Source organism: Nuphar pumila, chromosome 6, assembly GCF_984573655.1.
Source record: "Nuphar pumila chromosome 6, dmNupPumi1.hap1.1, whole genome shotgun sequence".
In the NCBI taxonomy this organism is placed as follows: domain Eukaryota; kingdom Viridiplantae; phylum Streptophyta; class Magnoliopsida; order Nymphaeales; family Nymphaeaceae; genus Nuphar; species Nuphar pumila.
The window spans coordinates 131029148-131053566 of record NC_143254.1 but is presented as its reverse complement, the minus strand read 5'-3'; the positions used below and the strand labels follow the sequence as shown (position 1 = coordinate 131053566).

The window sequence follows — 24419 nt, the reverse complement described above, 5'->3', positions numbered from 1 at the left end:
ACGGAGAGACAGGGACAGATTTCACCCGTAGAGCATTGGTGAAGGTCCAAAGTTCTTGAGAATGAAGGGCAAAATTTTGAGACGGACAGGAGTGAGTTTGTCCCCCGCACCCGCCCCCGGCCCACTGCCAGGTCGTTATATCGACGAACAAACATCTACTGGGGGTCTCATCTCTCATCGGACGAACGGTCAGGATTGCACGATCGCGTAAGAAAACTCAAGGTCACGGTTATATCCGTTGAAATGAAAACTATTTAAGCGCTCATCTTTCGGTTGGAAACGCCACACTTCCAACTTCTCAGTGAGCAAAGCAGAAACTCAACTCCTTCCCCCACTCTCATCCTCTCTGGTTCTCATTGTTAGGGTTTCGTTTTCCCATTCAGATTTTGTGCCAGAACCGGACGAATTCCTCTCCGAGCTCCGGTGATCTTAGGGTTTCTTACTTTCTTCTCCGGCGAGAATGAGGGAGATCCTTCACATCCAGGGAGGCCAGTGCGGGAACCAGATCGGGGCGAAATTCTGGGAGGTGGTCTGCGACGAGCACGGCATCGACGCCACCGGGTCGTACCACGGTGACTCCAGCCTCCAGCTCGAACGGATCAACGTCTACTACAATGAGGCAAGCGGCGGGCGGTACGTCCCTCGGGCGGTCCTCATGGATCTCGAGCCAGGGACAATGGACAGCGTCAGATCCGGCCCCTACGGCCAGGTTTTCCGGCCGGATAACTTCGTCTTCGGCCAGACCGGCGCTGGAAACAACTGGGCCAAGGGTCATTACACGGAGGGCGCGGAGCTCATAGATGCGGTGCTCGATGTCGTTCGCAAGGAGGCGGAGAATTGCGATTGCCTTCAAGGTTAGATCAGAACCATTTTCTTTCCCTTTTTTTTTTTTAAGTTTTGAAGAAATGTCTTCTATTTTGTGTCTTTGTTTTTGTTTCCTCAAATTAAGCAGTTTCGGATTGATAGAGTTTCCGAAGAAGTTAAAAACGAAGAAAGGAAAGGCGGTCTGGATCTTAATTAACTAGAAGTAAGAAAATAACGAATTAATGGCACGTGCTTTTCATACGACGTTATCAACTCGTTATTATGAGGCCTAACAGGTTTACTCAATAATGATTATGAAAATATTTCATTTATTTTTGTTAGGGAAAATATTGACTACCCTCGAGTGTACCGTACCCTCTAGTAGAAACTGTCGATTTCGAAATTTCTTGATATTTTTTGTGAATCAAGGCCTACGGATATGATCTAATAACTTTTGTTTAGTCAAAAATATGTTTTATATCGTCCGATCATCTTGTATAAGCAGGTTTTCTAAGGGCTACAAGATCAACAGTTTACAACTTTTCATTTTTTTCTGATCTGTAACCCGAAGAAACCGCAGTTGGTACAAAGACCTGGTCACGCTACCAATAAAATCATATGTTTGCATCGAAAACCATCCGATCCAAAGCGTATTTCATAGTAAATGAAACGTGCTGAACGTATTCGTGGTTGGCCGAAGAAAGAGTGTACCTATGAGATTCAGCTAGAGAATGCCGTACTCTGGTGTAGCCCTCTTTAAGTCATGTTCAACACGAGAATAGCAACGAGGTTTTCAAGAACTTTGTCAAATCTTTTTGAATAACAGAATTTGGGTGGTTTTCTGCTGAGCAGGGTTTCAAGTGTGCCATTCTCTTGGAGGAGGAACAGGTTCGGGCATGGGAACACTGTTAATCTCGAAGATTCGGGAGGAGTATCCCGATAGAATGATGCTTACGTTCTCTGTTTTTCCATCGCCAAAGGTTTCAGATACGGTGGTGGAACCATACAATGCAACTCTCTCTGTGCATCAGTTGGTGGAGAATGCGGATGAGTGCATGGTCCTTGACAATGAGGCTCTGTATGATATCTGCTTCAGAACTCTTAAGCTCACTACTCCTACTTGTAAGATCGCTCCGTCTCTCTCTTTCTATGTTTCTGTAGTTCATGTAATGCTCAGTTTGATGGTTTTTGATTTTTTCATCGCTCATAGTAACAATATCCTACAAGACTTATTTGTTGCATCGATCATGCTTTAATTTTTCGATTGCTCTCCATATATAGAGTCATGCAAACATGCCAAATGGGTTTTTTGTGGCTTATCTGGTGCTTTTTTCACAGTTCCAACACCATAGATGTGTTTGGAATTTGTCAATTTACTAAGATTTAACACGTCAGTGTGTTTTCAATAAAAATTGATATTTGGATCTAAAAATTTACAGATTTTGGACTGTTGATTTTTCTAACCCTATAAGAACCCACTCATGTGTTAGAATTGAATGCGCCAAGAGCTAATCTCTATAAAATCAAGTACGTAGATCACATCTGTATGGTCAGAATTTAAAAATAAAACAAAAAAAGCACGAAAAAACCATTTAGCATGTTTGTGTCACTCATTATTATATTAGTTGTTTAGAAGTCTTTATCTTTTCTATTTTCTAAAAAAATATGGCATTTTTCATGTCTCTGTTATTCATCAAATATTTGTCTTTTTCCAGATTTACTGGATAAATTAGTACTGAAAGCATATTTTTTAAAAGACCTTGAATTCTTACGGACTTCACCAAATACTGAAGACGATGTTTTAGAATATCTGGTTCATGAAGTCATCTTGATTTCTTTTGAAGACTTCCTGACATGAGTAATTTGATTTTTTTTTCAGTTGGTGATCTTAACCATTTGATATCTGCAACCATGAGTGGCGTCACCTGTTGTCTAAGATTCCCAGGACAACTGAACTCAGACTTGAGAAAGCTCGCCGTAAACCTGATCCCATTTCCTCGCCTCCATTTCTTCATGGTCGGCTTCGCGCCCCTGACTTCACGCGGCTCTCAAGTGTACCGCTCCCTGACTGTTCCTGAACTTACTCAGCAGATGTGGGATTCAAAGAACATGATGTGTGCAGCTGATCCTCGCCATGGCCGGTACCTCACTGCCTCTGCAATGTTCCGCGGTCGTATGAGTACTAAAGAGGTGGATGAGCAGATGCTTAATGTTCAGAACAAGAATTCCTCATACTTTGTTGAGTGGATTCCGAATAATGTGAAGTCTAGTGTATGTGATATCCCACCTAAAGGATTGAAGATGGCATCTACGTTCATTGGCAATTCTACTTCGATTCAAGAGATGTTCCGGCGGGTAAGCGAGCAGTTCACTGCCATGTTCAGAAGGAAAGCTTTTCTGCATTGGTATACAGGAGAAGGCATGGATGAAATGGAATTCACAGAAGCTGAGAGCAACATGAATGATCTTGTCTCCGAGTATCAGCAATATCAGGATGCCACTGCTGATGATGAGGCTGAGTATGAAGAGGAAGAAGAGGAAGAAGAGGCTGAAGCTAACTAAATGCATTGCTGATACCAAATGTAGGCGTTTTGGTCCTTAGTTCTATCTGTAGTGATCCGGTTGGGCTTTTCTGCTGCGTTTAATTTGTTTGTGGGCTTTTTTACTGCAGGATGTTGATTTGTTGTTTCCTTCCTTTTTCTATTTTTTTTTAAATCCTTTTGAGTTTGACGAGTGATGGTCTTGAGTCCTGTTGAAAATTGATTTGATGTATGTAATTGATGGTAGGTTCCAGATTTGTGTGTATTGATCTGTTCAGTTATACAATATATTTTGGATTTTGGAGTGAGAAATAGTTGGGAACTCGTGATGAAAAATTTTAGAGCCTCGCATGTGGAGTGAGAAATCTCTGAAAAATTATTGGTATCTATAAAAATATGAAACATAAAGTATATGTAAAACATAGTAAACATCATCTTTGGCTCCTAAGGAGTCGCCTTGCTTCGGAGTCACAACCACCTTGCCTTACGTGGGCCACCTCTGAAAGCTGCATTACGCAAGGGGTGACACCCATGAGAATGGAATCATGACCACCCGTTTAAGTGGCCAAGGCCCTACCCCACTTTACCAACATCCCCTTTGGCTTCTAACGGCATTAGGGGTGTGTCAACGGGTTAGGTTTGGTTATGACCCAGGTGGAATCAGACCTGGTGCCGATTTTTGGGTATGGTATTGGGTTTGGACTCGGGTCTAATCAGATCCACCATAAGAAAAATTATACCCTGACCCGATAAGAACTACATGAACCAGACCCGAGTCATACTGAGTAAAATAATATTTTTTTATCATTTTTACATTAAAAAATTGCAGGTCTTAATAGAAACTCGGGTTGGGCTTGGGTCTAGTATAAAATTTCACAAACTATACCTGGCTCCATGTATTAATCGGACCTTTAGGTCCGGACCCGAGTCTTAATCAAATCTTCTTATTTATCACCATACCCAGACCCTATAGGGTTTGGTATGGGCTGGGTCCGGGTAAACCGGACCCATTGTCACCCCTAACTGGTATAACCGGTTAAAGCATAGTATCAAATATCAACAATAGGTGGAAAATATCACAATTTTCTTGTAATATTGTTCCAATGAAAACATGTTTTACATATTTTATTTTTTATGTATGCCTATATTTAAAAAATAATAATTTATTGCTCGATTTTGCCTCATCGAGATTTTCTGGTTTTCAAGATTTTGTTTAAAACACACAACACACATACACACACCCGTATATATATATATATATATATATATATATATATATATATATATATATTAAACGTATAAAATGTTGGTAAGGGTTACATCGGGTCGAATATCCAACAAAAATCATTGCTCAATTGTTATTTTGGGTGGACCCAAATAATCTTCCAGCCAGAATTTTTGTGGCGATGTCCTGAAATTACTGTTTTGTTCGGTTCATATGCCCGACACACGTTTGTGTTGTGTATATTTCAAACTAGGGTTACAAATGGGTCGGATCCAGGAAGAGGAATTTGCAAAATTAGGCTGTCCCGGATCTGAACTGACCCGATTCCCCAATGTATTTTAGGATCCAAAACCTGACCTGTTTGCATCCCTATTTCAAACCTGCCTGAAACTAAAGTGGATCAGGACATTCTTCAACTCGATGTGATCCATTTTTCCCTGATAATGGATGGCCATCAATAAGATCCAGTTAGGAAAAGGAGATGAACTATACGTGAATGGGATCCATACCCATATGGCCACACAACATATTAAAAAACGGATATTATAATATCTTCTTGTAAACCCCAAATTTCGCCACTGTGGATCGCAGGAACTCCAGATCCATATTTTAGGAAAACGATCCGGGGTAATTTCGACTTTCTTCATCCCTTCGATCGTTTCCCGCCCTCTAAGTTCTATAAATTCAAGCGGTCCAAGGCCAACCGTCACAGAGAAACCGTAGAAGCTCGGACTCGTCTTGCGGTGGAGGTAAACCCTACGATCTCCCGTTAATTCTTCTCCAATCATTCCTCTCTTTCTATTCGTTTGCTTCCTCTATCATCAAATTATTTGCGACCGATTGAGTGACAGAAAAAGAAGAAAAAAATGTGTTTTCAACTCGATCATCGTAAACCCGTACTCGCATTTTCCCGATTTAGGTAGCCCCTTCCGATCTCGAGTTTGCGTCTAAAGTATCTTCCGTTCGAATAAATTCTCGAAGAAAACTCCGATTTTGATCTGCTTTTGAGAGATGTCGAAAGTTACTGTCTGTGTCCGCTTTCGGCCTTTCAATTCGAGGGAGAAGGTGGAGAACGGCGAGTCGTCTAGCATCCGAGGTGTAGATCAAGAAACATTTGTTTTCAAGGTATTTCGTTTACCTGTTTTAGCTTACATCCTTTGGTAACACCTTGATCTGAGTTCATATTGCTATGTTTTTCTTCTGTTTTATGCTTTGCAGGATGAAAAGGAGGAAGAGATCATGTTTAGCTTTGATAGAGTGTTCTATCAGGGTTCTACACAAGCTGATGTCTTTGATTTCATTGCGATGCCTGTAGTTAGAGGTAAAAACTAGGGAGAGTCGATGATATTGTGATTGTTATTTTTTATTTTTGAATTTTAGATGATTTATTTTATTTCAATTTTACTTTAAATATTACCTTTGTAGATGCTGTAAATGGGATAAACGGAACAATCATCACCTACGGACAGGTTAGTTGCAGTTAGACTGAGTTAATTTGAAAATTTGACCCATGAATTGCATATTCTATGCTTCAACTGTTCAGCCGTCCTTTCTAGTTATTGATCATAATTGATATGGAACAATAAATGTCTGATTGCGTTTTTTTATAGATGATACTTTTCAGAATAAAATAATTTTCATTGAAACCTTGACCAGTTGGATTGGGATATTGGTTAATCTAGAAATTGTGGATCTTCGGTACAGAATGTCATCTGCATATGCATATTGTTTCTGACTGAACTGATTTGAACCCCGTCCCAAAGGATGGGCCATATTTTCTTACATGATCCGTATATAGAGAGGCACGTAATATATGGATGGTTTCAAACACAGAGTACGTAGAATGGTAGCTTGTGTTATTTATGCATAGGAAATGAATGAAATTTCACAGGACATGTTTCTATGTATTGTTTATTTAAAATGTGGTGTAATCATGAAGTTGAAGTACAATGATAGGTTATAAAGGAATAAAATATTTCTGGGGAAGCGTTGACATTTGACTAAACTAGATTTAGTGCGAAATAAATTTACCTCTTTTAAATAATTATGCATAGGAAATGAATGAAATATCACAGGACATGTTTCTATGTATTGTATATTTAAAATGTGGTGTAATCATGAAGTTGAAGTACAACGATAGGTTATAAAGGAATAAAATATTTTTGGAGAAGCGTTGACATTTGGCTAAACTAGATTTAGTGCGAAATAAATTTACCGCTTTTAAATTATTGTAAAAATGTCAGTTCATGAGGATGATGTTCACAATTTCTCGCTCTTCTATCATAAAGGGCTGAAGCTTTAATATGCGCGAATGGGAACTTTTTGGAAATGTGTACAGGCAATTGGGCATAAACTAGGCTGGTATTTCTTTGCTTATGTACGTATAAAGAGCTGGTTTGCTTTCTGTAACTCTAATCAACATTGGCACAAAGAGAAAGTGAAGGTGAAGATTATTTGAATTAGTGGAAAAACCATTTATTGTTGCAATGGAGTTTTATTGGTTGATAACTGATCATTTTCTATCAGGAGCCCCGATTCTATCTGAACTCAAAGGAAACTAGTTTGAGATTCTGCGATGTTTTTCCTGGCATCTGTGTTCACATACAAATTGCTTATATTTTTTTATCCACCTTGGTATTTCCTGGAGAGATTGTGCCTATGACGTGTTAAAAACAGCTTTTATCTGCCATCCATATCCTAATTGAATGATAACGAGGGATCCACCATGAGCATGATGCTATCGGATTGCTTGCAATGTTATATTGTTTGATCCACCCTGGTATTTCCTGGAGTGATTTGTACCTATGACCTGTTAAAATCAGCTGTTATCTGCCATCCATATCCTAATTGAATGATAAGAAGGGATCCACCATGAGCATGATGCTATCGATTGCTTGCAATGTTATATTGTTTGATTCATCCTAGTATTTCCTGGAGAGATTGTGCCTATGACCTGTTAAAATCAGCTGTTATCTGCCATCCATATCCTAATTGAATGATAATAAGGGATCCACCATGAGCATGATGCTATGTCTCTCTCTCTCTCTTGCTTTCTTTAGTTCTTTAACAATGATATATGAGAAAACCAAATCTTTTCAGTTAAATGGTATTGACATTCTTTTTGCTCATCATGCAAACAGACCGGAGCAGGGAAAACCTATAGTATGGAGGTGGAGTGATTTTCCTATGAGAATTATGGCAAAGGCCTGGTGGACATTTTCATTCAACATTATCAGTGGAGATTAGTTATTTTATTCTTTTGAACCAGGGCCCTAGTACATTAGTGTGTGATGAGGAGCAAAGAGGCCTACTTATACGTGTGATGGAAGGGCTCTTCCAGTGCATTGAAAATGTTGGTGGAGAATCAAAACATACTGTCAAACTCTCAATGGTACTGGAACCACTGACCATCAGTTGTCTTACTGTTTGAACAAAAAGAAATTTCACTAACAGACTACCTCTTTTCCAAAATTTATTCTTCCTTCAGGTTGAAATATACATGGAGAAAGTAAGGTCAGTCGTTGCATAGCAAACATCGTTAATATTTTCTTTAAGAACTTTCTGTCTTGTTTGTAGTATGGATTTTCTTCTATTCCTGTATCTGACCCCCTAGAGTGTATCATGCTCATTGAGATTTTTTTCATTTTTGCAGAGACCTTCTTGATCTGTCAAAAGACAGCATCCAGGTTAAGGAGAGTAAGATTTGGGGAATATTCCTTTCAGGAGTGACTGAGGTTAGTAGCTCACTACAAAATTTTGTGCTTTCAAGTAAATTGATATTTTGTTCTAGGATCATTGAAACCTTCACAATTATGTCAGCTAATTCTTCTAAAAAATTTTGGTCTTAAATATTGGGATGTCTGATCCTTCATTTATTATTGTGCCACTAGATCTGTCTGTCTGATAGTAAGGAGGCACTGAAGCACCTCAGTGTAAGATTTCTCTTTGTTCTCTTTTTGCTTTATTCTCATCTGATTCAGTTTTCTTATTTGGAACTAACAACACCCAGCGAGGTATTTCTAACAGAGCTGTAGGGGAGACACGTATCCAGCTTTTTCTATATGCATTACAGTTATCTACTAGAGAAGAAAATATTGTTATGTTACATGTAAATCATCTTCAACTATATATTCTACCTCCTGGAAGATGAAAGCAACTTATTGTTTCTGGTGCCTAAAGGTTCTTCCATAAGTGTGACCTTAACATGTGTAGAAATGAATATGGTCAGTAGTAGAAGCCACTGTCTATATATAATTTCTGTTCAACAGGGATCTTCCCAGGACACAAGGTATTTCAGTTTCCGTGATTTCCTGATGCTCTCTCTCTCTCTCTCTCTCTCTCTCTCTCTCTCTCTCTCTCTCTCTCTATACACGTGTGTGCCATGACCACTTAAAGAAGGAAAACTTTTGTGTCTTTTCATTAAGCACAACTCATGAAGTTCATGACTTTGTATATTTGTGCTTCCGAATAATACTTGAAATTCTTGTGCAAGTCAATTATATTGGCCTGCTTTGCTGTTTGACTCACCTCTCTTCCAAATGTATGTGTATTCTTCTTTGTTATGTATGTTCGGTCATTAACCATTACTATGGTTCATGGCCTCACAGACTCTCTTCCTCTGCACATTGTTATCTGCTTAGTGCTACATATCCAATTCTATCACTATAGATATTGCCTGCACCAACTTGGTTTAGATATTCAATACTGTGTTTATGATGCATGACTGGACAATTGGGTAGCTTGATTCTAGCTTATTTGTGTTTATGTACTCAATACTGTTACATGAGTCCACAATAAATGGTGGAGGCAACTCCGCATCCCTTTCTCGGGACCATTCTTCGATTTAGTAATTGCCATGACAAGGTTTCCAACGTTTCAGTGGACTTAATGAGTATATTGACTATTTATGTGGAGATCCAAAGAATTGCCAACTATTCAGCTTTGGAAGAGGAGCTGTCAATTATGCTGATGCCCTGTGGGTGCTCATTTCTTTCGTTCTACAAAACAATTGATGCAAGAGTAATAGCAAAATGGATCAGGTCTGTATTGGACTGTAACTGATCTTTGTCTGGATATGAATCTTGTTGCAGCACAACTGGGTCATATTCAGAATTGTATCCAAGTTTGATCCAAAAGGCAGACTTTGGTCCATGTAGAAGCAGGCCTGAAATGGTTAAAATCCAGCTAATGAAGATCTGGGTTCAGTCTAATGGGATCTAAAAAGATAGGTTCAGATCCAGTGCAAGTATGCAAGTAGACAATGTCTTAATCCATACCTGAAAATGTGGGTTGGGTTCAGGTTGGCTTTGATAAATTTCATGTTTATGCAAGATTTATTGAGTTATATGATACAAATTACAGAAATTCTAAATGTAAAACATAGCAGTATATTATATATTCTGTTATGAGTTGTCATTACTTTGAAATCCGAAAATGAACTTAAGTACCTGATAAATGCATAAAAGTTTGCAAATAACGTATACAATCAAATATGATCTTATTGATGTTTACTATAAAATAAACATCAGCATCTTTGGAACTATGCAACAGGATAAAAGCTGGAAAACTCGTTCTTGTTGACTTGGCTGGATCTGAGAAGGTTGAGAAGACTGGAGCTGAAGGGAAAGTTCTTGAAGAAGCCAAGACTATTAATAAGTCTCTCTCAGCGCTTGGAAATGTAATCAATGCTCTATCAAGTGGTAATTAAGGACTGACATTTTTGTTTACCTGCAATTAGCATCTTTTAGCTGTCATCTTTACTTGTTTACCTTATCTAATTCTATTTTGTAATTGTCTGGAATTTACAGACAAAGTAAATCATGTCCCATACCGCGACTCCAAGCTCACCCGTATCCTACAGGATGCTTTGGTTGGTCTTCTGCTGTATATGCCTTCTCCAATTGTCAAATGTAATGGGTTCATGCTTTCATTTTTGTACATTCAGGGTGGCAACTCTCGAGTTGCATTGCTCTGTTGTTGTTCCCCAAGTTCTTTAGATACATCTGAAAGCCTCTCCACTCTTCGGTTTGGTTCTAGGTATTTCAAGCTAAACTAAGCATGATGCATTTTTCATAATCTCATTACAAATTTTGTCATTATACTAGCCTTCGTCCTGCAGGACAAAACAAATAAAGATAATGCCAAAAGTTGCTTATAATAAGGACAAAAGGGATTCACAGCAAGAAGTTTTCAAGGATGAGAATGATTATCAGTACAAAAGTGAATCCATGAACAGAATTTTAGACAAGGTAACTGGTAGAGAACCGGAAGTGACTGTATTTTCCTCATCCATGGGCTGCATTAGCAGCACCATCATTGTTTCTTTCTGATGCACGTTTTGTTTGTTTGAGGAATAACCTGGAAGTTACTGTTTTATTTTTTGATACGCAAGCTGGGAGGTAGCCCCCATGGAATTCGAACCTGAGACTGGTTCGAAACCCCTTGGTTATGATATAGTGACCTAACCATCCAGCTATCTAAGTCAACCTAACCATCCTGAGACTGGATTGTTACTTAGACTAACCCACCAGTACTCTGGGCCCCAACTTGTTATGCATGTTGGTTGTAACTTGTAATTAAGCAAAACTACGACAAACATCAATTGTTCTAGCTTTCTTGTTAGGCCACTTGGTCCGCTGATCTCAAGCTTGACTTGCTTCTGTGTGTGATGTGTTATTTATAGATATAAGAAGCCACATTTAATCATGCTGAGCATGGGTCTGATTGAGCTTGCCTCAGTTATATAGTTAAACACTAAATGGGTTCTGTTTTCTGATCTTGAGTGAGCAAGAGCCTAGCCCAAGCTGTTTGAGCGTTGAATCAGAGGTTGTGTTGTGTTTTCTGCCATTCTCTCATACTCTCTTGCTGTTTGGGAGCAATGGCGTTGCTGAAACGATGCGTTGGGACTGGTGTTGGCAGAACCAACATCACATTTCAACACCTTTCACGAGAGGATGTATTTGGTAACTCCATCTCTCAACCTCACACATTGGCGAAATGATATTTTGGCAACACACTGAAACCGTGTTTCCATCCCATTGCAAAGCTCCTAAACATAGCCTTAGTGATCGGTGATGGAAGTTGATCATTTTACTCTGGTGAAAGGTAGCAAATGCCCCACTGGGATCCTTGCTCTATTTTCTTGTTTTGTCTACGTTTTTGCCTCCATAATTTTTTTGCAACCAAAGTGCCTATCATATGTCATACGATTGTATTTGTATGTTGAATGCTTCACCCTTATTGTGATTGAAATCCAACACACTTGTCCTTGTAAGTTCTTTTTATGCTTTTTCATAGTTTAAGTTTGATCTTTGTATTTCTTTGGTTTAAAATAGTTGAGGCAGAGTTTGGAGGAGGAACATGTAAATTTGCTGGAGGAGCTGTTCATAATGGAAGGCATCATATTTGATCCTTCAGACATAGAACCAGTTTATGAAGATATGGTTGGTCAAACAATTTCTGCGCTGAGTGAAGAAGTAGAACAGCTTGCAAACAGAGTTGACAAGGTAAATGTTTTGATCTGGCACTCAACAGCTATTTGTGGGTCTCTGAGAGTTGTTTTCTGATTGCAGTTGACAAGAGAAAATGCCACCCTCAAAGCTGCGGCTGCAGACACTCTGCAATTCAACATGCACTCTGCATTGCATCTTTTATGTAAGATCCATTTTGGTCTTCTGCTCTTTGTAGCTCTTCTATAGTCTTCCTTTCATATATATATATATATATATATATATATATATATATATATATATATATATATGTGTGTGTGTGTGTGTGTGTGTGTGTGGGGGGGGGGGAATGAAAACCTCCCAAACCTAACCACTAAGAAATATTTATCAGATTTTTGGTGTTTTTTTGATTGATTTACTAGAAATCGACATTTGGATCATACATTTTGGATGGAAAAAATGGTATTTGGAGCCTCAGAAATTTATGAAATTGTAGGCAGTTGATTTTTGAAACCTTATAAAAATTACATATGCATGCATGGGAATCAAATGTTCCAAGAACTGATTCCTATAAAAAAAATAAGTGCATAGATCACATCTGTAAGGTCAAAATTTCAAAAAAATATCAAAAATCTGATAAATGTTCCTTAGTGGGTAAGTTTGGGAGGTATTCTATTGGGTAGGTTTTATATATATATATATATAGTAATCGGTACATGCTAAATGAGTTTTTTAGGTTTTTTTGTTTTATTTTTAAATTCCGACCTTACAGGTGATCTATGTACTTGATTTTATAGGGATCAGCTCTTGAAGTGTTCGATTCCGACACATGGATGGGTTTTTATAACGTTTGAAAAATCAACCCTCCAAAATCTTCATAAATTTTTGAGGCTCCAAATATTATTTTTTTCATTGAAAAAACATGATCCAAGTGTGGATTTCTCGTAAATCGACCATGCCCAACACATTTATGGGGTTGGAACTGCGAAAAAAACACCGGAAAAGCAGAAAAACCCATTTAGCTCGTTTCATTTAACACTTACCCATTACTATATATATAACACATAACTCCATATCTCTCTCTCTCTCTCTCTCTCTCTCTCTCTCTCTCTATATATATATATATATATATATAGAGAGAGAGAGAGAGAGAGAGAGTTGCCCGTCTTTTTCATAGATGAAGTTATGTGTTGATTGCAAAGGTATCACACCTCAATCTCTCTGCAAGTTTCCTTAAGATGAGAGATTACTTTGCTCAATGCCCAGATTTACAATTCTTTTTCTTTCTCCTTATCGCTTGATCACCTTGTGAGCTGGGATTCCATTTATTCTGATCTCCTTCTGAATTGATCAACATGCATTTGGCGCCTTTGATTTCCTTGATTGGATCAGCTGGATCGGCCTTGATCTGATCCATACCCGTGATATCCTTAACATTGATGTACGTGATTAAACAGGGACCGTGTTAAGAGATGTCTGGGGAGCTGCATTGTTACCGGTTTGGTGGGTAAGCTGGTTGGCTGAATCTATATTTCGAAGGTTCATGTGGAAGAGAAATACAACAAATGTAGTGATTTGGCATCCCCGTACGGCTTAAGAAGACCCAAGGCACGGACTTGGGTTTTGCTGCCCTTCTAAATAAAGCGGAAGGTGAGTTGGAAAACCGATTACTTGCCCGTGAACGATAATAATATGTTGCATGATTCTGTATATAGGACTGATAAACGAACCGAGTAAATTGTGGCTCGACTCGTCCCAAACTCGTTCGTGTTTGGTTCGTTTGGATGGCGAGCCGAACATGAGCTCATTCCGTCTCGGCTCGTTTACAGCCTGATACAGACAGTTTTTACACACACGAGTGTTTGAGCACATCGTATCTTTCAGAAGGGCTTCACATTGTTTACCAGGTAAACATCAGGCTCATTTCAATGGGGGGAGAGATTGTCCTGGTAGAAAATTCAGATAAAGATTCAATGGTTCCAACTAGTTGATCTGGTTGATACAACTAGACCCTAGGTTCATGCTGGGGTTGATGTGTCTTACATGAGAATCGATATCCATCGTCTTTTCAAGTTGATTGATCCCAACAACTGCGATGTCGCGGTCGTGTTTGATTTTGTGAGTTTAAACTTTTTAGTTAATTACGAAAAGCACCCAGCTTGTGGCCTATTCACGATGAGCCATCCGAGTTTTTGATTGGTACTTATTACTACCTGTTCTAAAACTTCGCATGGATGCAAACTCTTTTGGGTCATCTTTTTCACTGGGTATCTCAGCAAGTCGATCATCAAGGATTCACGGCTAAGTTTCTAGTTTCTACCAGTGTTGTGAGTATCAGTGCTTATCGGCCTGAACGTATCATCAGAAAATCGATATGCTAGACTTGAATAAACTATTTTTTAATAAATGTAAAAAATAGTTTAAAATCAAGTTTTAAAATTAATTTAATATTATTTTAATGGCTTTAACACACGCTATTGACACGTAATATTTTTTAGTTAATTTTTGCCTAATTTAGAACTAATCACTTTTTTTTTGAAAGGTCATTTAGAACTATTCACTTGAGAATCGGTATCGCCTATTCACCAGAATGGTTTGCCAATTGATACAGGTCCCATTCCGATTCGGACACTGACAACATTGCTTTCTACTGCAACTTATTCCGTTCAGCCTTAATCGAAAGTCATCTGATGACTCGGTGGAGTCTTTTTTTTTTTATAAAAGGTAAGCTGGGAATAAGCAGACCCTTACTAGTTATACAACTATACCATTGGGTTTTGAACATGCAACCTCCCAACACACGATGAGGTTCACTAGCTGCTCCTACCATACAAGCTGAGCCCCCCCCCCCCCCCCCCCCCCCCCCCCTTGGTCTCTCCGTGGAGTCTTGTCAAAATCAGACTACCTCGAAGATGACAGATACCTGGGGACTGGCCAAGCGTGAGCCATGATTGAACCGGTACAACTGTGCAGGTTCATGCCCATCCAAAACGATTTAGGTAGGGTCAGCATGCATAAACTTCGTAAATTAAGAGCACGTCTTGAAGGACAAATTTTTTAGATTCTTTGGATGTTCAAGAAGTTTTTTATGTGAATTTAGACTTCATGAACTCATATGAATTTATTTTTGAAATCTTGATAAAATTAAAATAATCAAATTCGCAAATATCATACTCTTTTGCATAAATGTTAATATTTTACAAATATATATTTGAGAAACACTTACCACTAATTTTATAAATATCTTACTTTTTGCATATATTGAACACTTTTGCTTAAAGTTATTTGTGAATCTCTAGATATCACAAATATTGTACTTAAATATTTGTAAAATTATGATAAAATATGCAAAACTTTTTATTTTTATAATTTTTTTAAATCATATATAAATCTTCTTTGGATTTTTGCATATAACAACCCAAATAAATAAATAGATATTTAAATGATTTGAAAGCATATAAACAAATAAACAATGACATTATATACAAATCATTCATTTTCAGTTTGAACATTCAAATCATTTAAAGTGTAAGAGCAGCAGTTTCAGTTTAAACATTCAACAGTGGTTTTAATTTTATATTCAAATCATTTAAACATTTAATCAATGATATTATATATAAATGAATGACAAACAAATGATTATATAAAATTTTATTTATAAAAGCATTTAAATGACATTATATATAAATCAATGAGTAAGTCAATTACTTAAATGTTGATCTTCGAATATATATAAAAAGATAAAAGATAATCAAATGAATTTTTATGGTCGATAATGTTGTGAGTGTCGTAATCGTAGCTCCTCAATGACTTTATTTGCATTTTTCAGAAGGCCAGCTTGAGTACGTATCATATTTTCTTAAGTATGTACTATATTCTTCAACATGTAGATTTTTTTAAGTGTAAGAGCCAATTCTCCTTTTGATCCACTTACGATCTTTCTGGACTTCTTTTTAACTTTTTTCTCTCCTTGAAATGCATTCTTTGCTATTGAAAAATATGCAATCTATTGGGCGGTTATAAAATCATCATTGATTGCACATTTCATGAATGACAAGTCGATGTCTTCGTCGCCCTCACGCCAGTATTGAAGTTCGAAAAGGAATACCGTGTGATAATCTTTCGTCTGATCCTTCGTGACATGCAATAGAAATTTGCTAACTGTGTGAGGGTGACCGATTGATTGATAAACAAACTCAAATTGTTGAATAACTCGGTTGATTATTTGGTGCTCATCTTCATTCATATTGTGGATTCAAATATCCTTAAAATAGTGTTTGATTGAACTGTTAAACAGAATGAAACATCGTTAAATAAAAGGGCAAGACTGTGCTTATTTAAAAAACTTGTTGTTGATGGTTCAACAACGATGAAATGCCTCTGATGAATAGTTGTCAAAAATATTTGACAGAAATAATTGTTGAAAAGGAAACATATTGGGGTCCACTAGTTGGGCACAAAAAAACAAAAAAAAACTTGGATTATGTGAAAATAATCGAGTTGGGGATCACATTGGGTTTATATATGATTTGAGAAAATATTTTACAACAAATAAGCAATATCACATATGTGTCATGCTTTCGTAAATAGATAAATACTATATTTACGATGGAAGGCGATTCACAAATTACTTTATATGAGAACATGTATATGTGAATAATTAAGATGTTTGTGAATTTAGTGGGGTTTCTTAAAATGAAACAATGTTAGAAATTTATGTGATATCGTGTCATATATGCAAATTTAGTGGTAAGTGCAGTTTCATACATAAATTTATGCAATTTTGAGAAGTATATGTGAAAAAGTATGATATTTGAGATTTTGGTGATTTCAGTTTCACCGAGATTTTGCAAATAAATTTATGCGAGTTCGTGATGTCTAAATTCTCATAAAAAACCTGCAATTCTGGATTTAAGTGAATGTTGGACATATTTGACGGGCGATACATTTTTATCTCAAAAATGCTTAAATTCACATTTGCGAAGGGTGAAAGTGTTTTAATGGCGTCGAATATTTGTGATTTTGGACATAAGGAGAATATAAAAAATTGTAGGTTTTTAAAGAATTGAGTCAAATTACCTGTACACTACAATTATTTTTTATAAAAATTTCCTCTCATTTTAGAAGTACACGGGATATTTTGTACAAAATTTTCACAAATTTTTCCGCTTCTAACGTGGTGAAAGAGTTGCATTGGTTTTGCTCCTGGCATTTTCCACAAATGGAGTTGATATTGTCTTTAGCGACAAAAGGGGTGCAAATTGGATCCGACCCTTATTCTTGGGACTATCTAATATGTACTGAAATCTAGCATTAACATGGTGCAACTGGTCAGAATTTGATGAATAAATATAATTGGATCTGAGTTGAAATGAAATTCAACATGCACTGTTTTAATTTTTTTTTTTTTATGATGAAGGAACCCTTTCCGAGAATCGGATCACTAACGGGCCCTGCTTCCCTGCAAAGGAAAACTCCGGGTTGGGGACACGACCACCCAGCCTTACGTGCCCCAACCATTTTAAAAAGCAACAGCAGCCTCATGTGACAGCCGGGTTAGAACCCCGGTCTTCAGCTTGACACAGGACACCGCTTACCACATGGGATACCTCCTCGGTGGTGCATTGTTTTAATCTTTTATATGAAAAAATGATATATCTTGTAAATTTTCATTGAATTCCCTACCACATAGACTAGAGTCTTAACTAGATCAGGGACTCCATTGTGTCCACGGCTTTTGGAAGTGATAATTTTGGCAGATTTCTGTAAACTATCCTTGTTTAGCCTGAAATGGTAAGTACATGTGGCAATGGTGCCTCATCTATTTGGGGCCAGTGTTGACAGGGAGGTGGGCCCTCTCTCACACACACGCATGGATTGCCTGTATCTAGGGGTGGCAAAACCTGACACGACCCACCAACCCGACCCGCCAACCCGCCTCTTAGGCGGGTTCGGGTTGGGCTTAAGCCAACCCATTTAATAAACGGGTTGACCCGCGTAACCCGTTTATTAAACGGGTTGGGTTCGGGTTGGGGGTATGCCAACCCGGCTGACCCGTTTAATAAATGTGTTAGGCGGGCGGATCAACCCACCAACCCGACCTGTCAACCCGACCTGCCAACCTGACCCGTGAACCTGAGAACCCGTTTACCCGACCCAACCCATTTATTAAATGGTTTGGCGGGTCGTGTCGGGTTACCCGTTTATTAAACGGGCTGGGTTCGTGTTTGCCACAGCCGACCCGTTTAATAAACGGTTCGGGTTGAGGTATGCTGACCCGTCAACTGTCGGGTCGACCCGCCAACCCCACACGATTGCCACCCCTACCTGTATCATTAGCCTGTCCCAAACTTTTTAGCAAATTGATTTCTAAAACAAATTCAGTTTTAATCTTTTGGATACCCCAACGGTTGAGTAAAATTTTGAAAAGAGCCATTGAAGTCTGGGATGAAACGGAACCCAATGGAAGATTCAATTATCCCAGCCAGTGCATAGAAATGTTACACAAAAAGAAAGAAACCCTCTTGAAGCAAGCCGTTCACTCTCTCACAATCCTCGCCCTCTTTGTTCTTTTCCTCTGAGCTGCACTCCTTCAATTGTTAGCTTTGATTGGCAGAGACTTGTTTGGACATGCTCTTGGAACTCAGCAGCAACCATTTACATTAAGTTATTTGCTTTGCATGTGCACTTGTATGGTTACTTTGCAATAAGTGGAGAGGTATAAGATTTGATTTTATAAGCCCGTTCTTAACATGGATTTTTTTTTGAAAAGGCAAGCTGGGTATGCAATTATACCATTGGGTTTTGAACCTGCAACGTCCCAACAGAAGGTGATGTGCACTAGCTGCGCCTACAATACAAGCGGAGCCACCCATAGGTCACAACATGGGAAGTTACTCTAGCACAAATAAGCTAGCTACAAAATTCCATTTATTCGGAAACTATTCCATCGAAGTTGCTTCTCTTGTTTTAGGGCGACTTGGCAAACTTCTACCTATTAAACACATCCCAATGAGGTATATTAATATATGTATGTCAATGTAACATCAAATCCCTTGTTTAAAGCAAAAAGCTTTTACCTTTTCTGATAGTGAGGCTATGATTCGCTTCAAATGAATTCAAATTAGAAGATTCTTGGGTTAAGATAGTGCAAATCTAACCAGTGGAGCTAACTGTTGAACCAAAATGTGAGCCTTTCTTTTTTTGAATAGGCAAGTTAGGAGTTGCTAAACGGGTGGCCATGGTTCGATTTTCATGGGCGTCGCCCCCTCTGTGCAAGCCAATGCGTAGCATAGGCCCAGTGGGCAGGTGTATTAGCCTCGGAGAATTACTCTGCCAGCATGACTATAGTAGGTATGCCCGGCTGAGCCAGCACGACCAGGTCTTGGTGCTGGGTGGGTGTGGTTTCTTTGGGTTATAAATTTAAAAAAAAGTTAAAGAGTTATTCCCTTTCTATCTCATTTGATCTCCAAATGAGAGCAAGTTAGACGAACTAGTTCTTTCCAGAAGGCTCAATCTTGTGATGGGTTTAGGTTTTGACTCGTTTGGTATCCACATCGATATGAATGGATTCTTCTGGGTATGTCGTGGTAGACTAGAAAACAGGTGGGATTTGGTAAACCTGATTTAGTCCGGATTCGATTTTCAATCAAGGCAAGATCAGGCATTGCAGACAAAAGTGGATTGAATTATAATATACGACCATACTCATTTTGATCTGACTTAAACCCGTATCTAAACCAATGACTCAACCATAGATTCTGATATGTTGGATTTTACCAAATTTCAAAATATTCTATCTAAGCATCTCATGTTGGGTCAGACATCCGAATAAGAAAACAAATATGCACTATATCTAGGCTGGTAAACGAAACGAGAAGCTTGTGACTCTATTCGGTTCGGCAGTTCGTATAGCTGGTTAGCCGAGCTACGAGCCGGTCGTTTAGCATAAATGACTCAAGTGCGAAAACAGGGTGTTCAACTCAGGAGATAGGGTATATATATATATATATATATTAAGTGTAATATATAAAAATAATCATACCCAAAATATGAGTAGAGGTTAGGTGCTTGTGGTATGTGTTTGATGAGTTTTTTTAAGGGTTTTTGGTTTTATTTTAAAATTCTGACTATATAGATGTAATCTATGTACTTGATTTTATAGGGATCAGCTCTCACATGGATGGGTTATTATAAGGTTCCAAAACTCAACTGTCCAAAATCTTTGTATGTTTTTTAAGCTCCAAATAACATTTTTTTCATCGAAAACACATGATCCAAGTAGATCTAAATTGATGATGCCTAACACATTTATGAGGTAGGAATTGCCAAAAAAAATAGCGAAAGAAGAGAAAAAAACCCATCAAGCACATATCCCAAGCACTTAATGTTTAAACACCTAGGCTCTACTCCACAAAATAAATGCAAAAAGAAAAAGGATGAGTGAATATATATAATATAAACTATTATCGTATAATATATAAAAAATATACATGGAATGCTTTTACATGAGCTAGCCTGTGTTTGGCTTGTCTCATTCAAGGATGAGCCGAGCTCTAGCTTTGCTGGACTAAAAATTTACACAGAGCCGAGCCACGATCTCAATCCATTGGTAAACGAGCCAAGCCCGAACATGCCGTTTACCAGGGCTCATTATATCCTCAGGCAGACACTCAACTTGATTGCAAACCAAATCTGATCCACTAAGACCGGATACCAACCCTAATGTCATACAATTGGACCTGGTAGGCTTAATGCAGTGGGTCCAAACATTTTTTAATTAGTATATGGACCCTGAATCTGGTTTATAAATGTCCAATGTAAAATATATAAAAAAACAAGTACATGTAAGCTATGGTTTTCTTGTTCGAACACTGTACAACACATCAACTTTGATCTGGTCAGGATCTACATACAGGTCCGACCCGATGGCAGCCCTACTTAGCTTGGTGACAGCATGGGGCATAGAAAGTAGAACCAATAACCTGATTTGCCCAGAAGGGTAGAGAGGGAGAGAGAGAGAGCACTCTGCAATCTGCATCAAACTCATCGTGAGAGAAGAAGACCCAGTGAGAGGTGCAGATGGGGGGAGAGTGCCGGTTCCAGATGGGCCAGAGCCCTTACATCAAGCTGGTACTCCACGCCCTTAAGCAGAAACCCTCCCCCGTCAACGGCATCCTCCTCGGCCGACTCCACGACTCCGCCGCCTCCACCGTCGAGATCGTCGACGCCCTCCCTCTCTCTCACTCTCAAATCGGTCTCCTCCCCACCCTCGAGATGGCCCTAATCCAGGTTTTTCTTTCACTACCAAACGCTACCATCAATTTTCCTCCTTCCCCTTCTTCTTGTCTCGCAGAAACTGTTCAGGATTCATGATTAATTCATCATTTTTCCTCTGTTTGTAGTTGCCAATTTTTGTGGGTTTCGTGTAAATCGTGCTTTGAAGTTTAAATATGAAGATGGTTATCGTTTTTATCCTTGTTTTTTTTTTTTGTTCTCTGGTCTGGATTATACAGATGAAATAACATTTGTGATGGATTGAGCAGGTGGAGGAGTGCTTTTCTGCTGATGGATTGAGCATAGTAGGTTACTATCACGCGAACGAGAGATACGATGACTTTGAGCTTGGGAAGATCGCGAAGAAAATTGGGGATCATATCTCTCGTTATTTCCCACAGCCGGCTGTTCTGTTGGTGGGTGCAAACTGCAAACAGTTATTATGATCGTTTAGTGTCTTAATTATGAGTTTTCTTGTGTTCAAAATCACGCTTTTTGTGATTCCAATGGATCAAAGCTTTCCCCTGTTTTCTTCTCCCCAGTTGGACAACAAAAAACTGGAGGCATTGTCAAAAGGTGTTCATCGGGAACCAGTGATTCAGGTAAATTTGATGAAATATTGATTCTTATTCTGTTGGTTGGAACGCATAGTAGAGATTGCGAGTTCCATGATTCATATGGTAGAAATTTTGATCTAAGGTCGATTCTCATTCACTTGGTTGAGACCACATGGAAGATCACGAGTTCCATGATTCGGATCATTTTACTTTTTTTGCTTGTTCAGTAATGTATTACTTGCTTTTGAGGCATTTGTTCCTGTTTACAAGTTGATTAAGGGATCCTTTTTATTGTAGTGTTTAAATTTATTTGGTTTTGGATGGAAACCTGTACTGTGGATTGAAGCACGCTACAAGGGAATTCTAGAATATTTCTATGAGAGATTCTTAGATTAGATTCAGTCAAAGGCGTTGAGGTTTATAAGTAGAATTTATTATAATTTTCTAGGTTCTTAATAGAGATAATTTTTTTCCTTTTCTTTTTTCTCATGGAACCATTAAAATTTCTGCATATGATTGATACAAGTAAAGCACTTCCTATAGTTGGTTTACTGTGATTCGGAAGTCACTTTCCATAACCAATCTTGTAATAGCGGTTTAGAAATATTACTGGTGATTATTGCTTGAGATTCTATATCTTTTTGAGGGGTGAGATCCTATTGACATGTTTGTAGGTTTTTTGATGCCAAGAAAAAAATGATGACCATGCTTCAGCTTTTCTGCTTTGAGCATTGCAAAGACATTCTGTTAAGAGTTACATTTATGAATGCAATGATAAAGTCATTTCATCTTTTAAAGCACCTTTGTAGTCGAGCTGGTCTAAAACCTTTGTCATTTGAATTTCCTTGTTGGACCAGTGCTGGGAAGTGCCATGAGAATCTCATTGCCTGTAGACAGAAATGATGGGTTATCAGAAATTGATTTTTTCTGACTTGAAAATTCTTAATATGTTTACAAGGCTTTGAATTTTTTGCATTTATTCTGTTCATGTTGGTTAAAAACTAAGGGTTTTTTCCAACATCATCCCTGGCTTATAGGCTAATCTCAAATCAGTCCCTGCCTTATATCGAGTTTCATATTCATCCTTACCTTTTCCTCCGTCTGGGCAAATCCATCCTTCCGTTAGCATCTTAGCAGACGTGAGTTTAACCAAGGCTTGCAGCTTACCATGGTAAGGTTGTAACAGAAAAATATATAATTGTTTCAAAAATTACATGCATGCCACAGCTTCTGCCTTGGGTCCTTAACCCTTCTCTTCCTCTATCGTAAGCTCTTTCAAACCCTCATCTCACTCTATCATTGCAAACTCCCTTGACCTTTCTCAACTGTCGAGGGACATAGACTGCTCCTTGCTGCCGATGGCCGACCAGCCCTTTGCCTCTCCCTTGCTCATACACCACAGCTCCCTAAGGACGATCAGCTGTGTCTCTCTTGTTGACATTGCTCTCTTTGGAGTGCATATTTTCAATTGAAAGGATGTCAACTTGGAGTGATTTGGAGCTTTGTGTGAAGATTTAATTTAATTTGATTTGGGTTCTTAATTTATGGTTTTAATTTGATTTGGTTTTTCATTTAGTGCTTTGTTTTGACCTTTTTATTTGAGATATTAAGGAGCTTAGGGGGTAAACAGATTTTGTTAGTTGGATTTTGAATATTTTAGTAAAACATATGGTTCTCTTAGGAGTTGCTAAAATTAGACATTTGGTTCTAAGTTCATGGATAATGAACGAGGCGAAGAATCCATAAAAAACTGTGCTTTTCGGAATAGTGGCTTTAATGCCTTCGATTTTCAGAAGAATCCAGCCTTAAGCTTCTTTTTGACAGATCCATGTTTTATGATCAACAGCTTTATACTAAAGATGCATCAAAAGGTTGGCGACAAGCTGGAACAGATGCGAGTGGGCAACTGACTTTGAAAGAACCTTCAGCAAATACAGTATTGTGGGATTTTATTTTGTCCGAGAAGTATACAGAAATTGTGGATTTTGATGATTATCTTGACGATATCAGCAAGTAAGTACAAGCCATGTTACCTTCTACAGTTATGTAATCAGATTGTTACGGTGTTTCTAATATTTTTACATTATACTTTTGGTTGTCTACCGTTTGGCAGGGACTGGCTGAACCCTGACCTCTTCAAGTAGAAATGTGGCATCCCATTTGACATGATTGCAGTTTTTACTTTTACAGCTATCCTATTCACCATGGTGTGGTTAGATTTGTATGCTACAATGAAAATTTAACAGAATTTCGTTAAAATTATGTTTTTGATTTGCGTAGAACATGTTCAATTGCTGTGGAAATTATAAAGACGTTCTCCTTTGCTGTTTCAAATGTTTATAGCTTAGAAATGTTAAGTGTTCAGATTTACCGCAATGATGACCTATTAAGCATGGATATGGACATTCTGGCTTCTTGCTAGAGATCATAAGTGGAAGAAATTTCAAGATTGTATTCCCGGAAAGATATGTTCTAGACAGCTAAACAAGAAATACAGGACAGACTCATTAAAATAAAATTGGCAGCTCCAGATTTGAAAAAGATCAACTGTTCTAGTTCCAAACAGATA

At 38.2% G+C, this 24419-nt stretch overlaps 3 protein-coding genes across 3 annotated transcripts; all 3 read left to right on the top strand.

Moving 5' to 3' along the window:
* The first annotated feature begins 287 nt into the window (after positions 1 to 287).
* Positions 288 to 3656, top strand: LOC149836253 (tubulin beta-7 chain-like). Its single transcript, XM_090010838.1, has 3 exons — positions 288 to 854; positions 1657 to 1926; positions 2684 to 3656. Exons 1-3 carry the CDS (start codon positions 461 to 463, stop codon positions 3364 to 3366), a joined length of 1347 nt encoding a protein of 448 aa, XP_089866964.1. The 5' UTR covers positions 288 to 460; the 3' UTR covers positions 3367 to 3656.
* A 1830-nt stretch (positions 3657 to 5486) lies between these two features.
* On the top strand, positions 5487 to 14193 carry LOC149836252 (kinesin-like protein KIN-1). Its single transcript, XM_090010837.1, has 16 exons — positions 5487 to 5694; positions 5788 to 5890; positions 5995 to 6038; positions 7710 to 7739; positions 7838 to 7960; positions 8057 to 8082; positions 8222 to 8303; positions 8460 to 8501; positions 8579 to 8612; positions 8782 to 8857; positions 10120 to 10268; positions 10377 to 10605; positions 10688 to 10817; positions 11904 to 12074; positions 12141 to 12222; positions 13475 to 14193. Exons 1-16 carry the CDS (start codon positions 5581 to 5583, stop codon positions 13612 to 13614), a joined length of 1575 nt encoding a protein of 524 aa, XP_089866963.1. The 5' UTR covers positions 5487 to 5580; the 3' UTR covers positions 13615 to 14193.
* A 6812-nt stretch (positions 14194 to 21005) lies between these two features.
* Positions 21006 to 24184, top strand: LOC149836251 (ER membrane protein complex subunit 8/9 homolog). The gene is made up of 5 exons (XM_090009085.1): positions 21006 to 21308; positions 21563 to 21709; positions 21836 to 21895; positions 23697 to 23863; positions 23964 to 24184. Exons 1-5 carry the CDS (start codon positions 21099 to 21101, stop codon positions 23992 to 23994), a joined length of 615 nt encoding a protein of 204 aa, XP_089865211.1. The 5' UTR covers positions 21006 to 21098; the 3' UTR covers positions 23995 to 24184.
* Positions 24185 to 24419: the final 235 nt, after the last annotated feature.

Excerpts from the sequence above, each read along its gene's own strand:
- LOC149836253 (XM_090010838.1), top strand. The coding sequence starts at position 461 with ATGAGGGAGATCCTTCACATCCAGGGAGGCCAGTGCGGGAACCAGATC. Across the intron at positions 855-1,656 it reads GAATTGCGATTGCCTTCAAG|GGTTTCAAGTGTGCCATTCT; the intron begins GTTAGATCAGAA and ends TCTGCTGAGCAG. Across the intron at positions 1,927-2,683 it reads TAAGCTCACTACTCCTACTT|TTGGTGATCTTAACCATTTG; the intron begins GTAAGATCGCTC and ends TTTTTTTTTCAG.
- LOC149836252 (XM_090010837.1), top strand. The coding sequence starts at position 5,581 with ATGTCGAAAGTTACTGTCTGTGTCCGCTTTCGGCCTTTCAATTCGAGG. Across the intron at positions 8,858-10,119 it reads GGATCTTCCCAGGACACAAG|GATAAAAGCTGGAAAACTCG; the intron begins GTATTTCAGTTT and ends ACTATGCAACAG. Across the intron at positions 10,269-10,376 it reads AATCAATGCTCTATCAAGTG|ACAAAGTAAATCATGTCCCA; the intron begins GTAATTAAGGAC and ends TGGAATTTACAG.
- LOC149836251 (XM_090009085.1), top strand. The coding sequence starts at position 21,099 with ATGGGGGGAGAGTGCCGGTTCCAGATGGGCCAGAGCCCTTACATCAAG. Across the intron at positions 21,309-21,562 it reads TCGAGATGGCCCTAATCCAG|GTGGAGGAGTGCTTTTCTGC; the intron begins GTTTTTCTTTCA and ends TGGATTGAGCAG. Across the intron at positions 21,896-23,696 it reads ATCGGGAACCAGTGATTCAG|CTTTATACTAAAGATGCATC; the intron begins GTAAATTTGATG and ends TATGATCAACAG.